The sequence below is a fragment of the Nuphar pumila genome, chromosome 7 (genome assembly GCF_984573655.1).
Source record: "Nuphar pumila chromosome 7, dmNupPumi1.hap1.1, whole genome shotgun sequence".
In the NCBI taxonomy this organism is placed as follows: domain Eukaryota; kingdom Viridiplantae; phylum Streptophyta; class Magnoliopsida; order Nymphaeales; family Nymphaeaceae; genus Nuphar; species Nuphar pumila.
In genome coordinates this window covers 119,500,910-119,511,940 of record NC_143255.1, presented here as the reverse complement: position 1 = coordinate 119,511,940, position 11,031 = coordinate 119,500,910, and the positions used below count along the sequence as shown (strand labels likewise).

Below are 11,031 nucleotides of genomic sequence, written 5' to 3'. Positions count from 1 at the left end.
CGTTTAAGTGGCCCCATTCCTAGGCAGGTTTCTCGTCATCCAAAAAAAAGGAAAACATATGAGGAAAGGAAGAATCTAACTTTTTCTATGGAATAAAATTAGGATAAAAACATGTATGTCATATGCTAGATTCTTTTATATTAGTGAGATGCTTCTTTCCCTTAATTAGCAATCGAACTATTTTAATAGTGAAAAGGTGGTACTTTATCAATTTTATTGGTCTTAGTTTATAATGCAATCATGTCATCATTGCACACACGCACATTACATCCTATTATGTATGATAACTTTAAGACTAGTAAATAGAAAACCTCTAAAATTGTATTAAAATGGCCTAGAAACAATACAGCTGCTGCAATTAGTTAATGTAGTCCTTGAGATATGCTTTTTAATAGGAAAAAAGAAATGTAATTTTAAAAACTGCCCTTTTGGAATTTTGATGTGTTGGCTTGCACAACACTGCGTAGCTACTTTGACTAATATCATGGTCCTTCTAATTGTGATTATTTTTTTTGAAAGGCAAGCTGGGGTTATGCAGACCCACCAGTTATTATTCAGCATACCACTGGGGTTTGAACCTGTAACGTCCCACCACAAGGAGACATGCACTGACAGCTCCTACCAACCACGCGGAGCCCCCATTGGCAATTGTGATTATCTTGATAATATGAATCCTTATATTTCAAGCCAATTCTAATTCGTAAGCTTTTTTTTGGCCTTCATTTAATTGAAAGTTTTTTTACTTTGGATGTTTCATAACACTATGAGGAAGTTGAGTGTACTGCTAGTGGGTAGACGACTCGGTGTTGTTAGTATCGGTGCGCATCTGCTTGAACCGGCCCATATGTATCGTATTGCCAGAAAATCGATACCATACTGACCTGAATCGGCTATTTTTTTAATAAATGTAAAATATAGCTTAAAATCAATTTTTTATATTATTTTAATAGCTTTAACACATGTCACGTTCTGACTGACACGTAATATTTTTTTAATTAGATGATTCAGAATTAATTATTCAATTGAGAATCTGTATAGAACAATTCACTTGAATCGTTGTTCAAACGATACAGGTCCGATTCAGATACTGACAACATTGGTTTTACCAATCGAAGGCCGGCTAATATATGGTGCATGAAGAAGGCTTTTCTATTGGCTTAAGCAAAATTAAAAAAAAAAATAATGTGTCCATGGTTGGTAGGAAGCAAAATGGATAAAAAAAAAAGTGTCGTGTGAAGTAAGAAGCAGGGAAGACTGTTAAAAAAATAGTATAAAGGGAAAAGCAAGATACGGTTGTGAAGCAATTATGCAAGTATCTGAAAAATGAGCACAAACAAAGTAACATGAAGAGCGGGTGAGTGCAAGTAAGAAATGACACGAACACAAGTATAAAATAACATATAAGCTTGTTATAAAAAAATTTAATTAATTTTTAATTTGAAAAAGATGAAAAAGGAGAGAAGCGAGCAAAAAGTGATAAGAAGCGAGAGAGAAACGTTAAGAAAGCAAAAAAATAATTGATTTCGAAACAAAAGTGTAATTCCCACTAAAGGAAATCAAGTTTCTCAAAGCTTCCTTTTCTTTGGAAGAAGCAAAGAGTTTTCAATTTTCGATACAAGGTTTTCAGATAATCAAGCTTCCTTTATGTAGTAAGAAGCTTTCGATAACTATGACAGTGACTGGGTCATGATAGAGAGCACAAGCACAAAGAGCACTTTTCCTTTATGTAGCCCAAAACTTGTTGCTTTTTAATGATGTTTTATGAACCTTCCATGGTTATCTTTCTCTTTGGCATATAAATCAGCCACGTTTCTTTGAGCGCATATTGATGCTTAAATTGATTTCATCTTCCTTTTAGTAATGACAGCAGCTGCACTGATTGGCGTACTGACTGTTATCAAAACTGCACAAGTGAGAAGAAAGATCTTGAAATGCTGGCATTATCTAGTACAGAAACAGAGAAACAAGAAAATATATTTAAAAAATTCATTTTAAAAATAACTCTCTCTCTCTCTCTCTCTCTCTCTCTCTCTCTCTCTCTCTCTCTCTCTCTCTCTATATATATATATATATATATATATATATATATATATATATATATATATATATAGAGAGAGAGAGAGAGAGAGAGTCATTTTCACCCAATGTAAAACTTGAGAATAAAGGCACCACCAACCAACCAGACAAAAGAAAAGAGGAAACGGCAAGGTGGGGGCACAGTGGCATTTGCAACAGCAAAAACAAACAATTGAGATTCCGATATGATGATATAGGAATTTAAGGGATTAAGTACCTATACAAACTTCTTAATGAGCGACACAGGATCCTATATATCTATGTCCCTAGGCTACCTCATGGTTGTGTCATGGTGCTGGGCTAGGGTTATTTTACCCACAGTAGTCTGCAAACGGTGGTGGTGAAAAAGTTGGAGGGAGGCGGGTGCCTGTTCCCAATACTAATACACCCAAGTCCCTAGAGGCCTTCTTCTTATAAAGTGGAGGCCTGGCCTTTACCAAAAACCTGCAGAGGCTGAAGACATTGTTAAAAAGTTGTTGGGTACTGTGAAGAAATGGTTGGGGGGGTCTGGCTAGTACTGTTAGCTCTCTTTTTAGTACTGGCTTTCACAATGATCCTTAGTGATGCACCTCTCTTCAGTCAAAAGCTGAGAGCCACCCCTCATGGAAGCATGGGCTGGCCTTTTCTGGGTGAAACCCTCAGTTTTCTGAGGCCCCACAACTCAAACACCATAGGGAGTTTCCTTGAAGACCATTGCATTAGGTGAAAGCCTATGCCCCTCTTCAAAAATCAATGAACCATTTTCTTCTCTACAGTGTCATCCATCAATCCGATAGCCTGTTTTGTTTCAAATGCAACTTTTTTATTATCTTCTTCCGTTTCTTGCCTCCATGCTTTTATTGCCATTTTTTTCTATTTGTATGCTCTTCATGTCCTGATTCTTACTGAATGCATTCAGGCTCTTTGTTAAGAATATAATTCTCTCTTTAATTTCCAGTTGGTAATCAATCACTGAGTCTTTTACCTTGTGACTATTAATTAATCATTTTTTCCATCTTTTTTGGTTTTGATTGACAGGTATGGGAAAATCTTCAAGTCCCATCTGTTTGGTTCTCCTACCATAGTTTCCTGTGACCAGGAGCTCAATTCCTTCATACTGCAAAACGAGGAGAAGCTGTTTGAGTGCAGCTATCCAAAGCCCATTCATGGTATCCTTGGGAAATTTTCCATGCTTGTTGTTGTTGGGGACACACACAAGAGATTGAGAAGCTTGGCTCTCAATTTAGTTAACACTTCCAAATCAAAGCTGGATTGTTTGTATTACATTGAAGAGCATGCCACTGCTCTTATGGAAACATGGAAGACAAAAGAGGAGATTGTTTTCTGTGATGAGGCCAGAAAGGTATGAGGTTCCTGATCAATGCCTCTTTTCCTTGCTGTGTTTGTATCTTAATTTTTGCTTAATTTTCTGGCTGTTCTGCTGCTAAAAAATTTCTGATGTGGTTTGTTATATGTCATTCAGTTTACGTTCAATGTTATAGTGAAGCAAATTATTAGTTTGAAACCAGATGAGCCACAGACTGCAATGATCTTGGAAGATTTCCTCACATTCATGAGAGGATTGGTGTCTTTCCCTCTCTACATTCCAGGAACACCCTATGCTAAAGCTGTTAAGGTACAGCAAAGAGTTGCTGTTTTCCTTTCTCCTGTTTTTCTTCTGCTTTGTAGTAATTTACAACACAACCACCTAACTTAACAGCTAGCTTCCCAGGTTTAAGTTATTACATTTAGCTGCATGCTTTTATAATTTATATTTCAAGAACAGGCTTGACCCTTAAATTTTATGTCGCATAGACGCCCGTTATTTAGGGTGCAAGTCATGGTTGACAATGACATTAATCGAACATGCTGACACGACTTTGGCACGTATGGACATTATTTTTATAATTTTATAATATGTGCTAATATTATTTTAATAAAAATATTATATATATATATATATATCAAAAAATAGTTTTTTATTGATTAAAAATAAAAAATTATAATTGCTTGTGGCTTAAGTTTCAAAAAAAAAAACTAACTTGAGTAGTTGAAGCCATACCCTTACTTTTGTTTTTTTTTAAAGGCGTGCTACGGTTAGGTAGACCACCATCAGTTAATATTCAATGTACCACTGGGGTTTGAACCTGCAACGTCCCACCTCAAGGAGACCATTGACATCTCCTACCAACCACACGGAGCCATACCCTTACATTTGTAACATACCTTGTCACTCAATTGACTTTTGTCAAACAAAGCAACCAAAATACCCTTATTTTTTATTTTCTTAACAAAAAAAAAGATTATGAGGACATAAAATGAGTTGTTTGGTTAAAAATAATTAAAAATTGTCATTTTATACCTCTGGCCCAGGTATTTGAAATGGATTTAGAAATAGTAGGCAGTTGAACAAAAAGAAAACTTTTGTGTGCTTTTGGTAAATAACAGACAAATGAGCTGGCTTTTGGTAAACCTTTCCTTTATTGCCCTCGCATATAAAACTGGGAACCCAAAGATAGAATTTCTGCTAAATAGTAACAAACAGACTGAAGAAAAGAAAGTTTTAATAATGCTTCTCTCTTACTTTTCCTAGGAACAAGTTGCCAACTTTCATTATGGTGATCCATCTTTTCATTATTCTCCTTGTATATAGGCTAGAGCAAGAATTTATTGTACAGTGAAAACAATAGTAGGAGAAAGAAGGAAAGGGCTCAAGCATGACAAAGGAGATTTTCTAGACATACTTTTGTCAAACAGCAATCTTTCTGATGAAGAGAGGGTTAGTCTTATCCTTGATCTGTTGCTTGGAGGGTATGAAACAACCTCCTTGTTGATGGCCATGGCTGTTTACTTTCTTGGGTACTCACCATCTGCTCTTGAGCAGCTCAAGGTAATTAATTAAGCAACCCCACCTAACCAATTTAAATTCCATGAGAAAAACTTTTAAGCAGATGGAACTTCTTTTATGCTCCCACAGGCAGAGCATCATGCAATAAGAAGCAAAAAGCAAGAAGGGGAGCACCTCAATTGGGAGGACTACAAGCAGATGGAATTCACCCAAAATGTAAAAGAATAATGCTTAGCCATCTTTTTGCTTGTACTTTTGCTTTGTCACAGTGCATTATATATATATATATATATATATATATATATATATATATATATATATATATATATATATATATATATATATATATATATATATCATTTGGTAATGGTGTCATTTCGTCCAAATGCCTCTGGATCTCGTTTTGTTTCAATCCAACCTCATGGATGGATTCATCGTGTTTCTAAATAGTGGGATCCAGCTTTTGAATCATGTTTTTTTCTATGAAAAAAACATGATTTTTGACTAAAAAAACTATCACATATTGTAGGCCGTTGATTTTTGAATCCTTATAGAAACCTATACCTACATGTCATGATCAGACAATCTAAAAGCCAATTCTCAGTAAGAAATCTATGTAAATCACATCTGTAAGGTTAGTTTTATGAAAAAACAAAAAAAAAATGAAAAGAAAGAGGCATTTGTTCATCATGTCGCCATTATCAGATGTTTTTTTTTTTTTTGCAAGGCAAGCTGGGGTTAGGGTTAGGCAGACCCCTACCAGTTATGCGCAACTATACCGTTGGGTTTTGAACCTAACATCCCAACACAAGGTGACGTGCACTAGCTTCTCCTACCAGACAAGCAGAGCCCCCTCGTTGGTGTACGTAGCCATTATCAGATGTTACCCCCATGTATGTATACACACTTAGCTAGGGTGCAGATGCTTACACCCAAAAACAATGACCATAAATGGATAATTTTTATTAAATTTCTTGGTTCTGATCGAGCAAAAAAACACCTGCAACTATGGTTTTTTTATATATGTCCTATATATATATAAGGGATAATTAAATTGTTTAAAATTGTCTAACTATGCAGGTAATCAATGAATGCTTAAGATGTGGGAACATAGTGAAGTTTGTCCATCGGAAGGCTCTAAAAGATGTCATATTCAAAGGTATTTCTCCACTTTCATCAACTGGGAGCCATGCTTTGTCAACATGCATTAAATTCCCTATTCCTCTCATCTCTTTCCCTTTCTGCAGAGCACTTGATTCCATCTGGGTGGAAGGTCCTCCCCGTCTTCAGTGCTGTACACCTAGACTCATCCCTCCATGAGAACCCACATGAATTTTATCCATGGAGATGGGAGGTACTTTTACTACTTTGAGCTGATCCATGCATGCATATGTACACACACACACACACACGGCTAGATCTTCTAATTTATACTTATTTTTATTGCGAAAATGACTTAGTACAAACTATATGCAAAGACGAATTTATACTTATTTTTATTGCTTCCATGCATGAGGAGGGAGGATCAGGTGCTAAGACCACGTTGAGGTGGGAGGATCAGGTGCAATGTGATTTGCATACTTTTTAGTGTGCTGCTGCAATGGGATAGCCCGAGCAATGATAGAAGGTAATAAGATGCAGCAGCACACTGAAGGTGTACTGCAAATTTAAAATAATAAAAAAAAAAGGTGACGCCGGCCGCATTCCACAATACGTGTTGTTGGACCCTACACCATAGTGACAAAAGTTTAAAACAGTAAAATCTCGGGGAGTCAAAAACTTGAGAGATTTTGAAATTTTTCATAAATCTTGCATTTTTTTGGCAAAATCTAGGCAATAAAAAATAAATTAAAAAATAGAAAAATAATAATTTTTATAAGAAAATATAAATAAAATACATTTAAAAATAAAAAAACTCGCAATAAATATATGCTAAACCGTAAATATCATGATATATGTCACTGTTTGAAAATCTCACGAGAAATTGCAGTTTTAAACTTTCAGGCAATTTCTCGTGATATTATCTCAAGATTTTTATAAATCTCGTGATATTTGTTATAGAGCCCCACACCACATGCAAAACCTGTAAATAGTTGTAGAGGTCGAATGAGGTGATAGCCTTCGTCACTGCATTTCTTTGTGACATCAGCCTTTTGGTGGGCCCAATATTTTGCACAATAAATATTGATGGTGATGAGAGAAAATGGATGGTGGCGATTTCAAAACATAAAAACATTTGTGCTTTGGCATATCACCTTACCTGGCCTCATGTCTGTGAGGCCCACGGCGTCGTATTCTTTGTGCAATGTGGCTGCACCTGATTATCCCCATGTGAAAATGATCTCCCCTTCCCAATTCAAAAATATGAAGAATATTTTTGTGTTTTTGTATGATTTTATCCTATTCCATGAGATAAGATGTGTCTTATGCTTATCATATGCACAAAATTATTATGCTCATAGTATGTTGTGATCAGAGATCTTGATCGACGTCATAACCTGGTGCAGGGTCATGCAGCAAGTAAGAAATTCGCTCCTTTTGGTGGAGGGTTAAGGCTATGTCCAGGGGCAGAACTAGCTAGAGTAGAAACTGCTTTTTTCCTTCATCATTTTGTACTTAGGTTCAGGTAAAATTTCCTCGCCCATACATACATCTCTCTCTCTCTCTCTCTCTCTCTCTCTCTCTCTATATATATATATATATATATATATATATATATATATATATATATATATATATATATATATATATGAGAGTCCGTGCTAAATGGAATATGTTAAATGGATTTTTCTACTCTTCTGGTGTTTTTTCATCATTTTGACCCCATAAATGTGTTGAGCATGGTCGATTTATGGGGAATCCACACCTGATTCATGTGTTTTCGATGAAAAAATGATATTTGGTGCCTCAAAAATTTACAAAGATTTTGGACAGTTGATTTTTTTAACATTATAAAAACTAGCCCATGTGTCTGAATCGAATACTTCAAGAGCTGGTCCTTATAAAATCAAGTACATAGATCACATCTCAGAATTTAAAAAGCAAAACTAAAAAACCCTGAAAAACTCATTTAGTATGTTTCACTTAACATATTTCATTTGGCAGGGACCCATTACTCTCTCTCTCTCTCTCTCTCTCTCTCTATATATATATATATATATATATATATATATATATATATATATATATATATATATTCAAGTGGCTACAACAAGAACTTATAAAAAAAATACTGACAATGACATAAATGGCTTCACTTTTGGCACCATGCCTTGTTTCGGTAGAGCAATACTATCGGTATCGGTGTGTTGGCACCATGCCTTGTTTCGGTAGAGCAATACTCATCGTATCCACAGAAAATCGATATGATTCACCCTGAATCAGCTATTTTTAAAATAGATGCAAAAAAAACACTAAAAGTTAAATTTTTATTTTAATATTATTTAATGGTTTTAACACGTGTCACGTTATGATTGACATATAATATATTTTTATTATTGTTTGGCAGATACAAAATTATTCACTTAGCGCATTGGTATTGGCTAATACAGCTGAATCGGTGGTCCAACGATTCAGGGCCAATACCGATACTCACAACATTGCGGTAGAGTTTAGAGAAATATGTTAAACATGGTCAATTCACTACTCAAAATATGTCAAACGCTAATTAACACTTATTTATTTCTTGATGGTTTTATCTTTTTGATGCCTAAAAAAGTAAACACCTTGATCAAACCATTTGTCTATGCATGAAAAAATCAGATGCCATGTAAGTTGTTGCCTAAAAAAATCAGGTGTCTATGCTTGAATTTTCAGACTGCAAGAGGGCAAAAAGCATCAAGTAAACAATAAATTGGCTATGTTTGTTATATTTTCTAGCTTTCAGTTAGTAATGATATTTTCAATAAAATTGAGGATCATCTGTCATTGCCCGAAGAAAATATTGCAGGGGTAGTTCCTTCGATTTATAAAATAAAAAACAAAATCAACATACATTTCTGAAAAACATTATTTAAGGGTTGGTTTCTCGTGTGCAAGGAACCCCATGGTCCTAACTCATAGGGAGGTGCTGTTTTAACCAAATTTGAGCACATGGATGCGTTCAGCAGAATATTATGTATCAACCTTGGATCATAGTTTTTCAATGTAAAAATATATTTTTTTTATATTTAAAAATTTAGTATTTTGACCATTGATTTTCCAACCCTCATAAAATATGGCATATGCGTCAAAAAAAACATACTCCAAAGGTTAGTTTGTACTAATAAACTTAATATGTAGATCACATCCGAGGGTCAGATGTGAAAAAAGCTGAAAAAATAAAAATATTATATTTTTTCCCCTGGAGGTTCCGGGTTCTCTGCCCACAAGGTAGCAAACATTATATATATATATATGAGAACTAATGTATGAAGCATGATTTTCATGAATTTTTTGTTCTTTTCTCTTGAATCTAATCATACTGGTGTGACCTATATGCTTAGTTTTATAAGAACCCTCTCTTGAATCATCCAATTTTGATGCATAAAAGAGATTTTTTTAAGGCTTTAAAATCAAAGGCTCATAATCTTTATAAATATTCAAGCATTCAAAATTTACATTTTTTCATAGAAAAATACACGATCCAATAGTTGATTCCTAGCAAATTTACCATGCCAAGCACATCCACATTTGGAGTTGAAAAAAAAGTGTTGAAAATGCTCATATTTTTAGTTCTCATATTCTCTATCTCTCTCTCTCTCTCTCTCTCTCTCTCTCTATCTCTCTCTCTCTCTCTCTCTCTCTCTCTATATATATATATATATATATATATAGAGAGAGAGAGAGAGAGAGAACTTGTGTGTAAAGTCTGTGTTTGTGATGATTGTGGCAGGTGGAGAACTAACAAGAGCGACTACCCAATTGCATATCCTTACGTGGAATTTGAAAGTGGTTTGCCTCTAAAGCTTGACCTTGTTTGATGGGTCAGATTTGAGGATAGAGTAACCAGAAGATGTCTTGCCCCCACAGCAGATTCTTATATATTGAGGCAATCCATTCTGTAACTATTGCAATCCCCTCACTGTATAAAAATACATAATCTATACATCCTCCTTCGTTTTTATGGAAAAAAAAAAAACTCTGTAAAGTCCCAATCTAGATGAGCTGCACTCCGACGCCATCTATGGTAGCAAAATGGACGGATGTAATCTGTTTAAAGGTTGAAGTGTTCCGCAGGTTCTTAGATATGGATCGTTGTCCATATCCATATCCAAGATGAACGGCATTCAAGGAACCTTGGCCACTTTTCCATCTAAGATCCTTGGATCTGATCCTTTCTATTCCCTGTTTGATGGTCACTTTAATGGCTGATGAAGCTCATATCCCTAGTACCAACGGGCTTGTCTGGCAGGAGCAGTTAGTATACGTCACCTTGTGTTGGGACATTGCAAGTTCCAACCCCAAATGGTATGACAGTAGGGTTCTGCCTAACCACAGCTTTCTTTGTCTAAAAAGGCTCATAGCTATAGTCACAACTCACAAAAATTTAATATGGTTAAAATAACAAAGCTAAATTTTATTTAAAATTTCTTGTTTTTCTCAGATTTTTATCAGCAAAATATTAAAAAATAACTTCCTATTCAAAAAAATATTAGAAAATTGAGTAACTTAAAATTATGGAGAAATATATACATATAAAAATAAAGTACACAGCGGAGAGTGGCAATTGCTAAAACTGATCACCAGGCAACAGAATAAGCTCACCTACTGCTACATTGTGGTCTGAATCATAGTCAAAGTCTACCAGTTGATACTCTGATCTCGTCCAACCAAGTGTTAAAGCCTATTAACTCGAACTTTTTCTAGGTCAAATCTTGTCCGACTGTTTGAAGTATGCCCCCACTTAGTGCAGATAGGTAGACTGCCCTCTCAAGCACTGTCAAGGATGTAGCTTTTACCATAGTTGCATTGGTACTCAATACACCCTATGATCCTAATGTATCGCTTATCAGGCATATCAGCACTAGATTCTAATACGAAACTCATCTCCAAAACTATAAAATGAAGTATCAAAATGTTCAAGAAACACCTACTAATTACTCTAGAAACATATACCAACTTGTATAGAAACATGTTTCTATTATATT

At 35.0% G+C, this 11,031-nt stretch overlaps 1 protein-coding gene across 1 annotated transcript; it reads left to right on the top strand.

The window, feature by feature from the left end:
• Positions 1 to 2,442: 2,442 nt before the first annotated feature.
• LOC149833190 (cytochrome P450 724B1-like) lies at positions 2,443 to 10,157 on the top strand. The gene is made up of 9 exons (XM_090012738.1): positions 2,443 to 2,778; positions 3,094 to 3,418; positions 3,539 to 3,691; positions 4,709 to 4,945; positions 5,033 to 5,119; positions 5,984 to 6,062; positions 6,151 to 6,257; positions 7,411 to 7,529; positions 9,777 to 10,157. The coding sequence occupies exons 1-9, from the start codon at positions 2,570 to 2,572 to the stop codon at positions 9,862 to 9,864; spliced, it is 1,404 nt and encodes a 467-aa protein (XP_089868864.1). The 5' UTR covers positions 2,443 to 2,569; the 3' UTR covers positions 9,865 to 10,157.
• Positions 10,158 to 11,031: the final 874 nt, after the last annotated feature.